The sequence below is a fragment of the Orycteropus afer genome, unplaced genomic scaffold (genome assembly GCF_000298275.1).
Source record: "Orycteropus afer afer isolate SDZICR_OR568_19922 unplaced genomic scaffold, OryAfe1.0 scaffold00297, whole genome shotgun sequence".
In the NCBI taxonomy this organism is placed as follows: domain Eukaryota; kingdom Metazoa; phylum Chordata; class Mammalia; order Tubulidentata; family Orycteropodidae; genus Orycteropus; species Orycteropus afer.
The window spans coordinates 520,735-538,731 of record NW_006921884.1 but is presented as its reverse complement, the minus strand read 5'-3'; the positions used below and the strand labels follow the sequence as shown (position 1 = coordinate 538,731).

The 17,997-nt window shown below is 35.2% G+C and overlaps 1 protein-coding gene across 1 annotated transcript in view; it reads left to right on the top strand.

Annotated features, from left to right (window-relative positions):
* IQCM (IQ motif containing M) overlaps nucleotides 1-3,756 on the top strand; it is a 735,830-nt gene extending 732,074 nt beyond the window's left edge. Inside the window, exon 16 of the mRNA XM_042782394.1 lies at nucleotides 3,653-3,756. Coding sequence (XP_042638328.1) covers nucleotides 3,653-3,756 — 104 coding nt within the window. The remainder of the gene's footprint in view (nucleotides 1-3,652) is intronic.
* Nucleotides 3,757-17,997: the final 14,241 nt, after the last annotated feature.

The following is a 17,997-nucleotide window of genomic DNA, read 5'->3' as shown; positions in this document are numbered from 1 at the left end:
GCCTTAAGCATTATGCTTTTTTAAGATTTATGTGTATGGGAACAAATTCACAATGGCAACTCAAAAAATTATATAGGAAACTTAGAGGACTCTGAGTTTATGTTAATGGAAGAGGAACAACTCACAAAAAGAGTGTGAGAATGGTTGTACAACTCAAAGAATATAATCAATATCACTGAATTGTACATGTAGAAATTGTTAAATTGGTTATGTTCAACTCACAAAAAGAGTGTGAGAATGGTTGTACAACTCAAAGAATATAATCAATATCACTGAATTGTACATGTAGAAATTGTTAAATTGGTTATGTTCAACTCACAAAAAGAGTGTGAGAATGGTTGTACAACTCAAAGAATATAATCAATATCACTGAATTGTACATGTAGAAATTGTTAAATTAGTTTATGTTCTACTGTGTGTAATCTCAACAAAAACAAAAATAAATGATAAAAAATGTATTTCAACTTCTGGGATTGAATAAACTGTTATTTATGATATAATTTGAAAGCCTTGTTTGAAGTTACTTTCTTCCCAAGAGTTTTTTATTTGCTTCTTGGAGCCCAAACAAAAAACCAAACCAACTCATTGCCTTTGAGTATATTCCGACTCATGTGACCCATATACAGTAGAACTGCACCACAGGGTTTTTCTGAGTGTAATATTTATAGAAGCAGATCATTAGGCCTTTATTCTACAAGTTTTCTGGGTGGGTTTAAGCCACAACTTTTTGGTTAGTAACTAAAAGTAAATTGTTTATGCCATCTAGGCTCCTTCTTCTTAGAGCCCAACAAAGTTAAATTTATTTGAGATATTTTTGCACCATCCAAGTACTATGAACTTGGACACAAAACCAGGGTTTAGCTTTGGAGTTACGAGTTCTTAGAAAATATATTTTTTTCTATTAAGCTTCATTATGAAATGGGATTTTTTTTCTTTCTGCTGTTTTGAAGACATAAAAAAAATTATCATTTTATTTTGTATCTGTTATGGATTGAACTGTGTTTCCCCAAAATACAGTCATATATTGCTTAATGCCCATGATATGTTCTGTGAAATAGGGTGATTTGGACATTGTGTGAACAACATATTATACGCAAGTAGTCAATAGATTATGAACTACTTTAATTCCTAAGTATGTCTTTAAATCCAATTTGTACATAAGTCAGAACAGTTAGGTACAATTTGTATTTAATGTCAGTTAGTCAAATATTTGTCTTAGTATATAGTGTACCTTTCTCTGCATTAAAAAATATTAAAAAAACACTTCCAGATACACTAAAACATATTTTACATAATAATGCAATAAAAATAATGTTTTGATGTGTGTTGCTAAGTTGCACCCTTGTGTTATGACAAAAAATTGTATGTACCTTGAATTTTTAATATAATAACATTTACAGGGATTGGGACCATGGATATATACAGTTGGATGTTGTTCAAAAAGACTTGTGTGACGTATGACTGTATGTATTGAAGTGCTAACACTTCTACTTGTAAATATAACCTTGTTTGAAAATAGAGGTTTTTTGGGGGCTAAGTGGAGGTTAGGTTAATGAGGTCATATCAGTATGAGGGGGGGGATCCTTAACCTAATCATTTTTGAGTTCTAAACAGAGCAGGATAAACACAGAAACTCACACAGGAAAGAAAGGAAGACAGACTACAGGGACAGATGCATGTATAAACCTAAGAACTCCAACGGTACCCAACAGCCACTCCTCGAAAGGAGGGTTGGGCAATCTACTTCCGTAGTGATATCGCCTGGGAAACCCAAGGAAGGGTTGCTATGAGTCAGGTTCCACTTGATGGCACATGATAACAACAAAGCTGAAACAGACAAGGAAGGACTTTCCTCTAAAGCCACATTCTGAATTCAGCGTTCTGAACTATGAGAATATAAATTTCTGTTCTTAAAAGCTACCCACTTGTGATATTTTTATTATGGCAGTGGTCGGTAGCTAAGACATCATTCGCTAAGCACTGATGGTGTAGCCTGTAGAGTTGTAGCTATGTGTTGTGGCCCCATGCTGGACTCCTCCTTTTGCATAGACCTCCCCTTTATCTCCTGTCCCTGCTCCCCTCTCAAGGCAGAAGCTCTTATTCTTAAACTCAGCAGAAAACTTCAATAATCTGCTAAGATAACTGATTTCACTTTGTTTTCTGGCATCTATATTTTCTTCCTTCTTTGCCAGCTTAGAATTGCAGTAAAATTATATTTAATATTTTATTCAGAGTTTGACTTTTTTTTAATCAAAATGATTGTTCTCTGAATCTGTTTTTCTATATGACAAAAATGAAGGTCAAGAATATTTACTTTGAAAGATTAAAAATATATCATGTGTACTTGTATTTTCAGTCTTCCTAAAATGAAATGTTCTTTAATTTAAATTATTTATGAAAAATTGATTATACAATTGTTAGTGAAAATTTATTTTAAAAGCTCTCATTGTAATATCAAAATATTGATAATAATAATAATGTACACCAACTGTATTTTGAATACTTATGAAATGTCAGACACATTTACCTTTTGGTTTATGTTTTTGGGTCTTTTCAGCAATTCAGCAAGATAGATATTATCCCCATTTCCAAAATAAGGAAACTGAGATTGACTGCTATGCCAAGATTCACTCACAAATGGACAGGAGCAAGAACTTGGATCATAATACTCACTTTTCCTTTTATTGTTTCTGCTTTGATTAATTCTATATTTCAGCTCTTTTCTGACTGATGAAACATATGTTTTATATTGTATATCATCCAAAAAATATACAGTAAAAACTTGTATCTGAAGGTCTCATCTTGAGAACTAATACACTTATCTCATTCTTGTCACGTGTAACTGTACTAGATTAGCATATGATTGGTGGTTGCCTGTCTCTATGATCATCCTAGCAATGATAATTACTAATTGTTTTCTTGCTATCATAATTTTCTTTAATTCAGTTGTGTTCTTATAAGACCTTGGTATTTATCTATTGACAATCTAGGTATACATGGAAATAGCAACAATACTCTGATGCTTCTTATACATCAAATCAATTTTTTTTTTTTTGTGAGGTGGATTGTTTTTCTTTAACTAATTTTTGGCAGTAGATTATATTTTTATTTACTGACAAGTATAGGAGCAAAAGAGCAAAAATATATTGTTCTATATATACTTAGCACCGTGTTTAATGTTAGCCATGGCAAATCTATCACTTTTATTTCTTATTTATAAAATCATTTTATACATCAAGATAGATTAAGTAGAAGCAAATGAAAAAAGGAGTGTATGCAAATAGTAGTTTATATTGATTCAAACATCAGTATCAGAACTGATTATACGAAAAGCATTTCAAAGCTTTTGTCCTTAAGGACTAACACAAGTTGAATCTAATTTATTTCAAGTATTCTGTAACATTGGTGGAATCCAGGTTCTGCCATACCTTCTCTCAACTCTTTGGTCCAGCAGTAAGTCTTGCTGATACTCTTGGCATGATTTTAAGGTAATGAAAGACATCTGAACAAAATTTTCCCATGTCAAGTCTTTTGCATATTGCAGAACAAACATAATGAACTTCCTGTAATATTTTTGAATTTCAGATGTATGTTGCATTTTCACCATATTAATTAAAAATTTGTTAATGTAAGTATATGTTTTCTCTTGTAGTGACTGGACATCCAATACTCAAAAGAGCTAACATACGGATTGTTGGGAAGTTAGTGGCCAACTCCATGAGAGAAAGGAAATATAGGCAACGTGATAAATCATAAGATGTAGAATAATGTTTTCAGCACAATATTAGCTTTTAATAGTTGAACCTATCTACTCAAGGAGATAGGTTAATATTGGAAATGGACCAATTCTGTATCAACAGGAAAAACAGACAAATATCTTTTATATACAAAGAAGAACTTTGACAAGTTAGTTGGTCTAAAATTTCTGAATATTTTTGGATAAGCAACATACATTGGACTTTCTTTATAGAAAAATGCTTTCTCATAATAATAAAGTTGAACCTATATAGTGTCATGTATTCCTTTCAATGGATTGAAATTGTCCTGTTCCATTTTCAATAAATACAATAAAGGAAATTTAAAATTATTATTTCTAAATCTATCATGATTCTGGTATAAAGTACTGTTGAATTTGCCCTTTTTATTCTAATTTCATCATTTAAAATGACAGTAGTGTAATATTTTTTGAAATCATGTAAGTTAATGATTTTTTTTTCCAGAATACCATCCTTCACCCAGAATTTATGAAAATAGTTTTTTAAAATGGGTTTTAAATGATATTATTTTATTATTATTGTGGTCAAGAGGTCATAGTTTTATTTTACCCTATTCTCACTGTTCAGATGATCTGAAATGAGAAACTGAAAGTCAAAATAAAATATTCCTGAGTTTAGTTTGCCTTTGTGCTGAAAGAATTCAAAACACAATGACTAACAGTAATCCCTTTAAGACTCTTGAATTTAATGTTATCTATATATCTATGTATCCATCTGTTACGGATTGAATTGTGTTCCCCAAAAATATGTGTCAACTTGGTTAAGCAATATCTTTCTGTATTATATATTTACCCTCTATTTTGTGATCTTAATTATCCTCTGTGTTGTAAATCCAAATCCCTAGAATGTTAATGAGGCAGCATTAGAGGCAGTTATGTTAATGAGACAGGATACAATCTACAGAATTAGTTTCTATCTTGAGTCAATCTCTTGAGATATAAAAAAGGATTAAACAATGAATAGAGAAAGAGGGACCTACTACCACTAAGAAAGAAGAGCCAGGAGTGGAACTCATCCTTTAGGCCCAATGTCTCTGTGCTGAAAAACTCCTAGACTCATGGAGAGACCGATACCAAGACACATGGATATTTTCAAGGAATGTTGGGCCCACAGACATTGAAAGGAGACAAAGAACTTCCCCAGGAGCCAATAAGAGAGAAAGCCTTCTGCTAGAACTGGCGACCTGAATTGAAATTTCTACCCTAAACTGTGAAGGAATAAATTTCTGTTTGTTAAAATCATCCACTTGTGATATTTCTGTTGGTACTGGGATTGGGGTGCTATTCTAACATACGCTAAAATGTGGAAGCAGTTTTGGAATTGAGTAATGAGTAGAGGCTGGACAAGTTTTAAGGTGCCTAATAATAAAAGCCCAGGTTGCCTTATGTTGGTGGAATTATGAACATCAAAGGCAGTTCTGGTAAGGGCTTGGAAGGAATTGAAGAGAGTTGTGACATCAGAAATACTGCAGATGATGAGAAACAGCAGCAGAGAAACAGTGGCAGCAGAACCAGGAGATCAGCACAAGATGATACAGGAGCCAACCTATGGAATGAGAGCTGGGTATCTTTGGGAAGGAAGCTTCCTGGCAGAGTGGGGTGCCTACAGGCATTTGTCAATGGAGCTATGCTTGCTGGTCCATGGAGCAAAAGAAAGGAGTACTTTTGGGCCAAGGCTTACTGATGGAGTTGGGTGCCGCTAGGCACTTATCAGTACAGCTAAAGATATTAGTAACACTTGCTCAAGCAGGGTTTTTACAGGCTGGGTTGGCCCAAGAGGCTGAGAGATTAAGAGACCAAGGAACCAGGATGCAGAAGTTGAAGAGACAAGGACTATGAAAAACAGAGATGGTTTAGTCTCAAAGGGGAGTACCACAACCTCTGGGATTTCAAAGGATGGGACCATGGCCTCTGAGGTTTCAAAGGGTGAAGTCACACCCTCTTATGTTTCAGTGAGGCAGATCTTTACCAACTTGATTCTAGAGTGTGGGGCTGCCATTCATGAGTGCCAGGAGTATAAAGCCAAATTCACTGCACAAAGCTGATGGTGCAGGGCTCCCTTGCCTAAGGGACAGAAGAATGGGTCCTGGAGGGGTTAAAAAGGTGGTATCACCACTTAATTGGATCAGGGAAATAAGATTACCCAAAGCTGAGGGAGCAGAGGTGCCACCTTAGTGGTCCTGGAGGTGGAGCTGAAGCCTAGGGCCAAGGGGCCTACACCCAGAATCTAAAAAGCGTAGCTAACACTCAGATTTTGGATGGCAAAGCTATTGCCTAGATTGACTCAGAGACAAGAGTATTGTTTTCAAGTCTTGAGAGCTAATGTAAATTGTTCTGCTAGATTTTTGACTTGCTTGTTGCCTATTATTCCTTTTTTGCCCTCCAGTTTCCCCCATATTGTAATGAAATGTCTATCTTGTATTTATTACACCATAGTACTTTGGAGACAGATAACTTGTTTTCTAGATTTCACAGGTTCACAAATGAACAGGAATTTTGTCCCAGGTTAGAATTTGGACTTGGAATTGAATTGATGTTATGATGAGGTGAAGGCATTTTACACTTGGCAAGGGAATGAATTTTGAGAAGCCAAAGAATGGAGTATTATAGACTGAATTGTGACCCCAAAACCTATATGTCAACTTGGCTAGGCAATGATTCTCAGTATTATGTGATCTGATCTCAGTACTATGGGATCCATTTTGTATCTGATGTAATTATCCTCCATTTTGTGGTCTGATGTAATTATTCTATTTGTTATAAATGTGTTATTCTATGTGTTATAAAACTTCATATGCATGTGAAAGCTGGACAATGAATAAGAAACACCAAAGAAGAGTTGATGCTTTTGAGTTGTGGTGTTGGTGAAGAATGCTGAAAGTACTATGGACTGCCAGAAGAATGAACAAACCTGTCCTGGAGGAAGTGCAGCTGGAATGTTCTTTGGAAGCAAGAATGGCTAGACTCCACCTCACTTATTTTAGTCAGGTTGTCAGAAGGGACCATTGCCTAGAGAAGGATATCATGCTTGGTAAAGTGGAGAGTCAGTGAACAAGGTGAAGACCCTCAACAATATGGATTGACACAGTGGCTATAAAAATGGGCTCAGGTATAGCAAGGATTGTGAGGCTGGTGCATAACTGGACAGTGTTTTGTTCTGTTGTGCATAGGTCACTATGAGTTGGAGCTGACTTGAAGACACCTAATGCAACAACAACAACATAAATCTTAACTTCTGTGATATCAGTGAGGCAGAATTAGAGGCAGTTGTGTTAATGAAGCAGGATGCAATCTATAGAATTAGGTTGTATCTTGTGTCAATCTCTTTTGAGATATAAAAGAGGTTAAACAAGTAAGTAGAGAAAGAGGGAACTTCTGTTACCAAGAAAGAAGAGTCAGGAGTGGAACATGTCTTTTGGACCTGGGGTCTCTTTGCTGAGAACCGCTTAGACCTAGAGGAAGACTAATGCCAAGACACATGAAGATTTCTAAGGAATGCTGAGCCCACAGATATTGAAAGGAGACAAGAACCTTCCTCCAGAGCCAACACAGAGAGAAAGCCTTCCTCTAGAGCTGATGGCTTGTATTTGGATTTCTAGCTTCCCAACTTATGGAAGAACGAACTTCTGTTTGTTACAGCCATCCAGTTGTGATATTTCTGTTATAGCAACACGAGATAAATAAGACATCATCCATCCATTTGTTTATCTACTTATTCAGTTATCTGTCTATTTATTAATGAGATTGGAGAGAAACAAGTAATGGAAGAAAAGGTTAAGAAACAGAATCTATATGTAACAAAGATTAAATGGGAATAGAGACAGGGGTTATATGAAATGTTTCAGCCTTTGCACAGTTCTTACCCAAGATTTATTACTTCTGCAGTAGACTCTTTGGTTTTCAAAGAAAAAAAAATCACACTCAGGCTACTTTATGCTAGGAAGTTTACTGTAAAACACATGCTGCAATTATTAAAGTAAAATCTTCAAAAAAATCAATTATGAGAATAATGCTAAAGCAGGTTCCTCACCAAAATCTGAATTAAAGTGGAATAAAAGAAATAGTGAACCTAGAAAATGTTAACAGCAAGTAATTTGATAGGGAAAAAAAAAGAAAAAGTGACCACTAGCTAACACATAGAGGTTGTTTTGTCTATAGATAACTGAGAGTTCCTTTAAAGAGAAAAGTTAATCTTTCTTTATTTCAATATTGGAAAATGCACGATTATTATTATTTTTTTGAATTATACTTGAGTTGAGTCTCAGCATGGTGACCAATCTTTAGTTTGCCTCTTTTAAAAAGCTGTATTAGGATTTCTTCCAGCTCTATCCCCCACCTTCACCTATATTTCTCAAAAATGGGAGCAAACACATGAAGTTATAATGAGACATCTTAAATTTTAAATATAGGATTTCCTAATAAGAGTGTCATAATCACAAGAGCTCTGGTCATGTGCTGGTTAAAGCAATTTGCTGCTAACCAAAAAGTCAGTGGTTTGAACCAATAAGCTGCTCTGCAGGAGGAAGGTGAGGCAGCCTGTTTCTGTAAAGATTTACAGCCTTGGAAACCCTATGGTGTGGTTTTACTCTGTCCTATAAGGATGCTATGAGTCTGAATCAACTCAATGATAGTGGCTTTGGGTTTGGCATAATTATTGTTTTAAAGGTAAGCATATTTATAAGTGAAAATAATATAAAACCTGTTTATTTATTATAAAAATTATAATTGAAAAAATATATTATGATTACAATTAAATTATAATTATGAAGTTTATTTTCCCTTAATAAAGTAAGAGTTCTCATCCCATGTTACCTAAATTTGATAATTATATTTGATCTGTAACAAACTGAAGTAGGGCTAGTGAGTATTTTTAAGAGATATAATCCTACATTGTGCTCAGTGACTGTATGTGACTCCAGAGTTGTAGAAGACAGTGTAAGGTCAACGAAAAGAAGCTTACAGTTTTCTATAGTCAGTTTCCATATAAAAATTGGCACTTGGTCCTCATCAAAGAACAAGAAATATTGGATATGCTCTAAATGTCCATTGTGTTTTTGAGCCAACTATCTTATGGAAGTCATCACTTATATGTAAATGAACTGTCAATGGCTTGCCACCGCTGGCAATCACTGGACTGTGAAGGGTATGTCTTAATAAGAACCAAAGCTCTTCACAGACTTTGATTTACTGGAAATAAAATAGAAAAGTCCTCTGAGACTACAAAGGACACTTGTTTCAGATAAAACGTCTAGACAGTGGCAATATATTTAGGGCTTTTATTGTAGCAAAACTGCAAATTAAAATAGAGTGGTGAGAAAGTTTCTGTGACCCAGCTGAGTTCAAAACATTGTTCTGTACTAAAATGATCTTTAAAATAGCTAAGACAAATTAAATAAAATTACATTTTAATAAAACGTCAAAATTCAGGTTTGGTACATCTTTAAAATTTTCTAGGTTTTATACTTTCCTACATATCTTATTTTTCTAATACAATGTAGCCATCAGAATAATTGAAAATCAGACTTCTCTGATCCTGCATCAAATTGTCTCTCAGAAAATTTAAATTTAAGAGGATTTTTCCTAATCTACCTATTCCTTTTCCCACTTCCATTCTGAAGAACAAACAAAACTGAGAACATTGAATTCTATGTAACTATTAATATTTTATTAATGTTGATAATGATAATATATATGTAAAATGCTTTAGTGTTTTCAGTATGCTTTCACACAAAGGTGAATTAGGTAAGCTTTAAAAGATGCAACCAAATTTTTATAGTAACTACTTTCTCCCAAAGTAGTTTTATAGTAACTACTTTCTCCCAAAGTAGTTTTATAGTAACTACTTTCTCCCAAAGTAGTTCTTTTTCTTTAATTTTTGTTGTGATTTGGGTGAAAGTTTAAAGAGCAATTTCATTTTCCATGTAGTAGTTCATACACATTTTCCCTCATGACATTGACTGCAATCCCCCACAATGCAACAGCTTCTCTCCCACTTCCTCCCCATAGTTACCTCTTCCCTGTGTCCTTCCCTCCCATGCACTCCTGCCCCATGAGTGGTTTCCCTGTGCATACACTGCCCTTCTGTTCTCCCATGTTTGATCTCTCCCAGGAGTGTATGTGTCTACCTGATGTAAAGGTTCAGCCCCATGCCAGTCTTTTATTTGGCTGGAAGCCACAGAAGTGAGTTCAATTCCAGACATGAGGGCAGCTAGGGTCCATAGCCTCAGGAGTTTTACCAGGCTATTATCAGACCAGCAAGACTGATCTTTTTTTTTTTTAATTTTGAGTTTTGTTCCACATTGTTCTCCCATTCTATCCAGGATCTCCTGATTGGTAAATAGTGGTAGCTGGGTACCATCTAGTTCTTCTGATCTCATGGTCATATAGGCTGAGGATCACATGGCCTACCAGTCCCTTGGACTAACTGATTCCATGTGTCCCAAAGCACACTATTTTCAAAGAAGTACATTACTCAGGGTACTCCGACAGCCTTAGAAAACAACCCTGAAAATCCCATTGACTTCAGATAATAATAAAAATTATGTCTTTTTAAATCACTTCACAGTCCAGTATAAGTCAATAGATTCTGCTCCATGAAGTCTTTCAGGGATTCAGGCTTTTTCGTAATAGCTTTGCCATTTTCCAGGGACGCTATTGTTTTATTTGAATCCAGGAAGTAGAGGAAAAAAAGGGAAGAGGTTGAGAAAGCACACACACTTCTTAACCACCCCATTCTGAATTTGGAACATGCCACTTCCACTTATATTCCATTGAGGAAAACCTGACACATACCTCCATCTAAAAACAAAGGGACTGAGAACTATGACTTATATTTATTCAAAGGAAGTGAATATATATCCTATAGGAATTAAATTGCATTCCTCTATTATTTTAGGGCACAAGAAAAGTTTCAAATGACCATCATTCTTATTTAACATTTTATCATAAAACTATGTGAATAATTCAGTGTTTTCTCATTTTTCCAAAAGTTTGATGCTAATTCCCTTACACAGTACATCAAAAATTCCTTTAGACCTGGAATTGAACTCACCCCCATGGCTTGACTCTCAGGCAAAAAATAGACAGGCCTAGGAAATAAACAACTATGTCAGGGAAATGCAGTCCTTAGAACAGTCAACCAAGGGAGATCAGAATTGCAGCATTTGCACAGGCAGAAGGGCAAGGCAGCAGGAATGTGTGGGCAAGAAGGACAAAGGAAAGGGTAACCACAGGGAGGAAGTGGTAGGAGAGCTGTTACACTGCAGGGGATGTAATGAGTGTCACAAAACAAAATGTGTGTGAGCTGTTCATGTAAAACAAATCTGCTTTGTTAATTGTATATATAGGAGCTTTGCGACCCTGCACGAGCTCCATGATCCTTGCTTGATTTTGCCTGTAGAATCCTTCAATATTGAACTTTAGGCTTGAATTTTTTTCTTGAGTACTTTCAGGTTGAGAAATGTCGAGTGTGTTCATCCCTTTTGTTTTTCTATCTCCAGATCTATGCTTACTTCATTATAACACTTTACTTTGTCTTCTCAAGCCACCATTTGCTGGACATACACATTAAAAAAAAAAAAAAAAAAAAAAAAAAGCACTTGATGTAGATCTTCCACAGATCCTCACATAGTGTCTTTTCCCAGCTTATGACTCTGAGATGGAAGAAGATTGATATCATATCACATGAAGATCACCAAGATACCAAGGAACAGAAGCTCCAAAGAGACAAGGACCTTCCACCACAGCCAACAGAGAGGGAGACTTCCCCTAGAGCAGGCACCCTGAACTTGGACTTCTAGCCTCCAGACCTTTGAGAAGATATCTGTTTGCTAAAGCCCTCATCTGGTGTTTCTGATACAGCAGCTGTAGAGAATGATGCCACCACTTGTCTGTCATTTTCTTGTACCATGCTGGTTTGTTTGTTGCTGTGATTCTGGAGGCTGTGCCACAAGTACTTCAAATACCAGCAGGGTCACCCATGGTGGACAGGTTTCAGTGGAGCTTCCAGATGGAGATAGATGGAAAGAAGGATGGAGCCATCCACTTCTGAAATAAATTGGCCACTGAAAACCTTATGAACGGCTGTGAAACACAGTCTAATATATTACTGGAAAATATTCTGAATAGCCATGAAATGTTGTCTGATATGTTATGTCCACAAAGTAGAGTAGACTTTAATAATGTGAAAGGAATAAAACCTACAGGACCTTCATGTGCTGATGAGACATGACTCAAAATGGTAAGAAACAGCTGTACATATTCATTACTAATCAGAATACAGATGCATGAAATATGAATCTAGGAAAATTGGAAGTTGTCAAAAAAGAAATGGAATGGATAAAGATCAATATCTTAGGCATTAGTGAGCTGAAATGGACCACTAGTGATAATTTTGAATCAGAAAATCATATGATCTACTCTGTCGGGAATGACAAATTGAAGAGGAATGTCATTGTAGTCATCATCAGAAAGAACATCTCAAAATCGATCCTGAATGACAATGCTGTCAATGATAGGATAATATCCATATACCTACAAGGAAGATCAGATAATACTACTATTTCTCAAATTTACACATCAACTATGAAAGCCAAAGACTAAAAAATTGAAGATTTTTACCAATTTCTATTTTCTGAACTTGACCAAACATGTAATCAAGATGTATTGATAATTACTGGTGATTGGAATATGAAAGTTGGAAACAAAGAAGAATCATTGGTAGTTAGAAAATATATCCTTGGTGATAGAAATGACACCAGAGATGACATGATAGAATTTTGCAAACCAATGACTTATTCATTGCAAATACCTTTTATCCACAACATAAATAGTGGCTATACACATGGACCTAACTGATGGAATAAAGAGAAATCAAATTGAGTACATCTGTGGGAAGAGGCAATGGAGAAGCTCAATATTATCACTCAAAACAAGGCCAAGAGCTGACTGTGCAACAGACTATCAGTTATTCCCATGCAAGTTCAAATTAAAGCTAAAGAAAACTAAAAAAAAGTCTACCAGAGGCAAATACAATCTTGATTATATCCCACCTTAAATTAGAGACCATTTGAAGAATAGACTTAATGCATGGAACATCAATGACTAAAGACCAGATAAGCTGTAGGATGACATCAAGAACATCATACCTGAAGAGAACAAACCGTCTTTAAAAAGAATGTGAATGAAGAAAAGACCAAAATAAATGTCAGAAGAGACTTTTAAACTTGCTTTTGAATGTAGAGTGGCTAAAGCAAATGGAAGAAATGCTGAAATAAATGAACTGAACATAACATTTCAAAGGGTGGCTTGAGAAGACAAAGTAAAATGTTATAATGAAGTAAGCATAGATTTGGAGATAGAAAAACAAAAGGGAGGAACACAATATTTCTCGACCTGAAAGTACTTAAGAAAAAATTCAAGCCTAAGGTTCAATATTGAAGGATTCTATGGGCAAAATCATGCAAGGATCATGGAGCTGGTGCGGGACTGGAAAGTGTTTTGTTCTGCTGTGCATAGGGTCGCTATGAGTCAGACACAACTTGACGGCACCCAACAACAACAACAACAACAACAAAAAACATGGGCAAAATATTGAATGATGCAGGAAGCATCAACAGGAGATGGAAGGAACACACAGAGTCACTTTATCAAAAGGTACTGGTAGATGTCCAACTATTTCAGGAGGTAGCATATGATCAAGAACCAATGGTATTGAAGGAAGAAGTCCAAGCTGCACTGAAGGAACTGGTAAAAAAAGAAGGTTCTGGGAATCGATAGAATAAACATGGATATGTTTCATAAAATGGATGCAGCTCAGAGCCACTTTCTTGTTTATGCCAAGAAATTTGGAAGATAGCTACTTGGCCAACTGACTGGAATGAATCCATATTTGTGCACATTGCAAAGAAAAGTGATCCAACAGAATGTGAAAATTATACAACAGCATGCTTAATATCACACACAAATAAAATTTTGCTAAAGATAATTTTAAAATGTTTGCAGCAGTATATTGACAGTGAGCATCCAGAAAGGCAAGCTGAATTCAGAAGAGGACATGGAATGAAGGATATCATTGACAATGTTGGATGGATCTCAGCTGAAAGCAAAGAATACCAGAAAGATGTCCACCTTTGTTCTACTGACTGTGCAAAAATATTTGTGTGGATCATAACAAATTATGGATAACATTGTGAAGAATGGGAATTCCAGAACACTTAATTGTGCTCATGAGGAAACTAAACACGTACCAAGTGACTGTCATTTGAACAGAACAGACATTACAAGTTTAAAATCAGAAAGGGTGTGTGTCAGGATAGTATACTTTCACTATACTTATTCAATCTTTATGCAAATAATCTGAGAAGCTGGACTATATGAAGAAGAATGTGGCATTAAGATTGAAGGAAGAACCATTAACAACCTGTGATATATAGATGACACGACCTGGATTGCTGAAAGTACAGATGATTTGAAGCACTTACTGATGAAGATCAAAGACTACAGTTTTCAGTATGGATTATACCTCAGCATAAAAAAAAAAAAAAAAAGGAAAATCCTCACAACTGGACCAATAAGCAACATCATGATAAATGGAGAAAAGACTGAAGTTGTCAAGGACTTCATATTACTTGGAAATACAATCAGCACCAATGGAAGCAACACTCAGGAAATCAGACACAATATTGCAGTGGGAAAAATCTGCTGCAAAATACTTCTTAAAATGTTAAAAAGCAAAGATGTTGCTTTGAAGACTAAGGTACACTTGACCAAAGCTATGGTATTTTTAATTGTCTCAAATGCATGTGAAAGCTGGACAATAAATAAGGAAGACAGAAGAGGTGATGACTTTGAATTGTGGTGTTGGCAAAGAATAGTGAAAATATCATGGACTGCCAGAAAAATTAACAAATCTGTCCTGAAAGAAGTATAGCTGGAGTGCTCCTTGGAAGCAAGAATGGGCAGACTTCATCTCACCTGATTTGGTCATGTTGTCAGAAGGGATCATTCCCTGGAGAAGAATATCATGCTTGGTAAAGTAGAAGAAGGGAAAGACCCTCAACAAGATGGATTGATACAATGACTGCAATGATTGGCTCAAACACAGCAAAGATTGTGAGGATGGTGCAGGACTGGGCAGTGTTTGTTTCTTTTATATATAGGGTCACTGTGAGTTGGAACTGACTCAATGGCACCTAACAACCAAAACATGATGCTATTGCTGTGTCTGCCTTCCCCTTTTATAAACAGGACTCAGAAGAGATTAGGATTAAGATCCATTCTTCTCAAGTATAATCTTATTTAATTTAACTGATGAAAAATAAATCTGATTTTGTTTAATCTTATTTAAGGTCACATTTATAAATACAGAATTTAGGACTTCCACATATCTTTTTGGAGAATACAATTCAATCCATATTGTCATCTTATCCAGCAATCATGCTCCTAAATGTTTACCCAATTGAATTGAAAATTTGTGACCATAGTCAAATCTGTACATGAGTGTTTATAGCAGCTTTATTCATAATTAAAAAAAAAAAAAAAGGAAACAACAAAGATGCCCTTCAATAAGGTAACGGATAAACCAGTAGTAGTGCATCCATACAATGAAATACTATTCAGTGAGAAAAAGACATGGAAGAATTAAATGAAAATTTCTTAGTGAAATAAACCCATCCAAAAACACTACATATTGTATGATTCCAATTATATGTCATTCTAGAAAAGTAAAAAGCATGGAGACAGTAAAATGATGAGTAATTACCAGGTTAGGGGAGGGAAGAGGGATGAATAAACGAAGCACAGGACATTTTTAGGACTGTGAAACTATTCTGATGATACTGTAATGGAGGATACATGACATTATGCATATGTCAAAACCCATACATAGAACTATACAACACAAAGGGTGAAGCATATGAACTTTAGTTAATAATATTGTATTAATATTGTTTCATCAGTTGTGGCAAATGTACTGGACTAATGCATGATGTAGGAGCTCTGGTAGCATAGTGGCTAAGGCACTTGACTGCTAACCAGAAGGCTGGTGGTTCAAACCCACCAGCCACTCCTCGGAAGGAAGGTTGGGCAATCCTACTTCCATAGTGATACTGCCTCGGAAACCCAAGGAGGGGTCGCTGTGAGTCAGGGCTGACTCGACGGCACATAACAACAACAACAACAATGCATGATGTTAAGAGTGGGAGAAAGTGGGTGGTGATGTGATTGAGGAATTATAGGGAAACTGTATTTTCTCTGCAGTTTTTTGGTAAACAAATTTGCTCTAATAAATAAAATGTATTAAAAGAATACCTAAATTTATATCCTCCCTTACACCCATACAGAACTTTGATTAAAAAATAGATGTATATGGAAAAAGGGTAAGCACAGAGCTTTCATTACACTGGAATAGCTCATCACAATGGCAGGATGCTTCTGAGGTCAGGGGCATGGGTTAACTTCTTGATCCAGAATTTTCTGATTTTGGTAAACAAGTTCTGAGGATCATAATGGTAATGATTCATGGAATCCTCCTGCAGTCTCTTTCTTCAGCAATCCCAAAAGTTTTGTGAATTGTCTATATCCCTTAATATATCTCTTTCTGATTAACAGCACTAGCAAAGCTCTGTGATCTTCAAGAATCCTGATCCATGTATTATTATCTATCTTTCCTTTTCTCTTCCCTCCCTCTCTCCCTTCCTTCCTCTTTTCCTTCGCTTCTTCTCCCTCCTTCTTTCTCTTCCTTCTTCCCTTCTTTCTCTCCTTTATTTTTTATTCCTTCCTTACTCCCTACTTCTCTCCTTACTACATCATGACAGTCAATAAATGCTCTATCAATCTTTCTTAAAATATTAAAAGTTAAGATGCAATTTCAAAATGAAGCCTGTTGATGCAGTCCATAAGCATTAATGTCAGCTATCCAATCTCCCACTTGCCACATTTACCAAAACACTCCTAGTTATCCTTTTTCACTGCATGTAACTGTAGATTAATCATAGTTGAAATTTATTTGATATCCTAAATAGTATTCCTATAATTCCTGATAGAAAAAATGCCAATGATATCAGAAAAGTAACTTCATTTTTGATAGCAGGATGGTAATTGTGTAAAGCTCTGAGATTAGACAGTTGTTTACAATCCACGAAAATGAAAAGGATGCAATAAAAAATGATTTCATCAGTTTAATCTTTCTGCATGTTCACAAGAAGCATATTAAAGACTAAAATATTTTAAAATTAGGTCATTCTAGAATGTCATTCTAGAAAAGTAAAAAACATGGAGACAGTAAAATGATGAGTAATTACCAGGTAAAAGGAGGGAAGAGGGATGAATAAATGAAGCACAAGACATTTTTAGGACTGTGAAACTATTCTGATGATACTGTAATGGAGGATACATGATATTATGCATATGTACATAATTTCAACATTGAAATTTCAACATTTCAACATTGATACAATTGGTACAATTTTATCAATGGTACAATGTATTGGTGCAATTTCAACATTGATGTAATGGCTAATCTTGAAATGAAATCTTTCATATTGTAAGATGACTAATGGAAATATTGAGACATTGTAATAGCAAAATATGATTATCAGAAAAAATAGATATTGCTTTTTGCATATTTGTCTATAGTTTTAACCATAAACTAAGAAACGTTGCTAACCCAGAAAAGAGCCTGAAAATGAATTTCTTGGAAACTTGTTCCATGCTTCAGAATCTCAAATAGGTGACATTCTTCACAAAAGTGTAAATTTATAAAACTCTGTCCTTTGTACTAAAAGAAAAATAACCACACACACACACACACACACACACACACTACAGTTAAAGTAAAAACATGACTAAATATTTTCTACAATTTATCATCTTGAATAGGCACTGCTTACTTCATTTAAGGCCCCCATTTTGCAAAAAAAAAAAAAAAAGAAACAGAGGCAAAGGTTAAGTGAGTCACAGAAAATCACATAAAATCTCAGCTGGTATTAGTCTGAAAAACAAAATTTTTTGTTTTTCATTTAATGGTTTGAGTGAAAGTTTACAGAGCAAATTATTTTTTCAATCAACAGTGTATACACATTTTGTTTCATAAAATTAGTTACAATTTCCCAATTTCCTCAGTGTAACAGCATTCTTCCTACTTCCTGCCTGGGTTCCCATTTACAGTCATCCTTTTCTCCTGCCATTTTCTGCCTTCTGAGCTTTGTTGTTAGGCAAACACC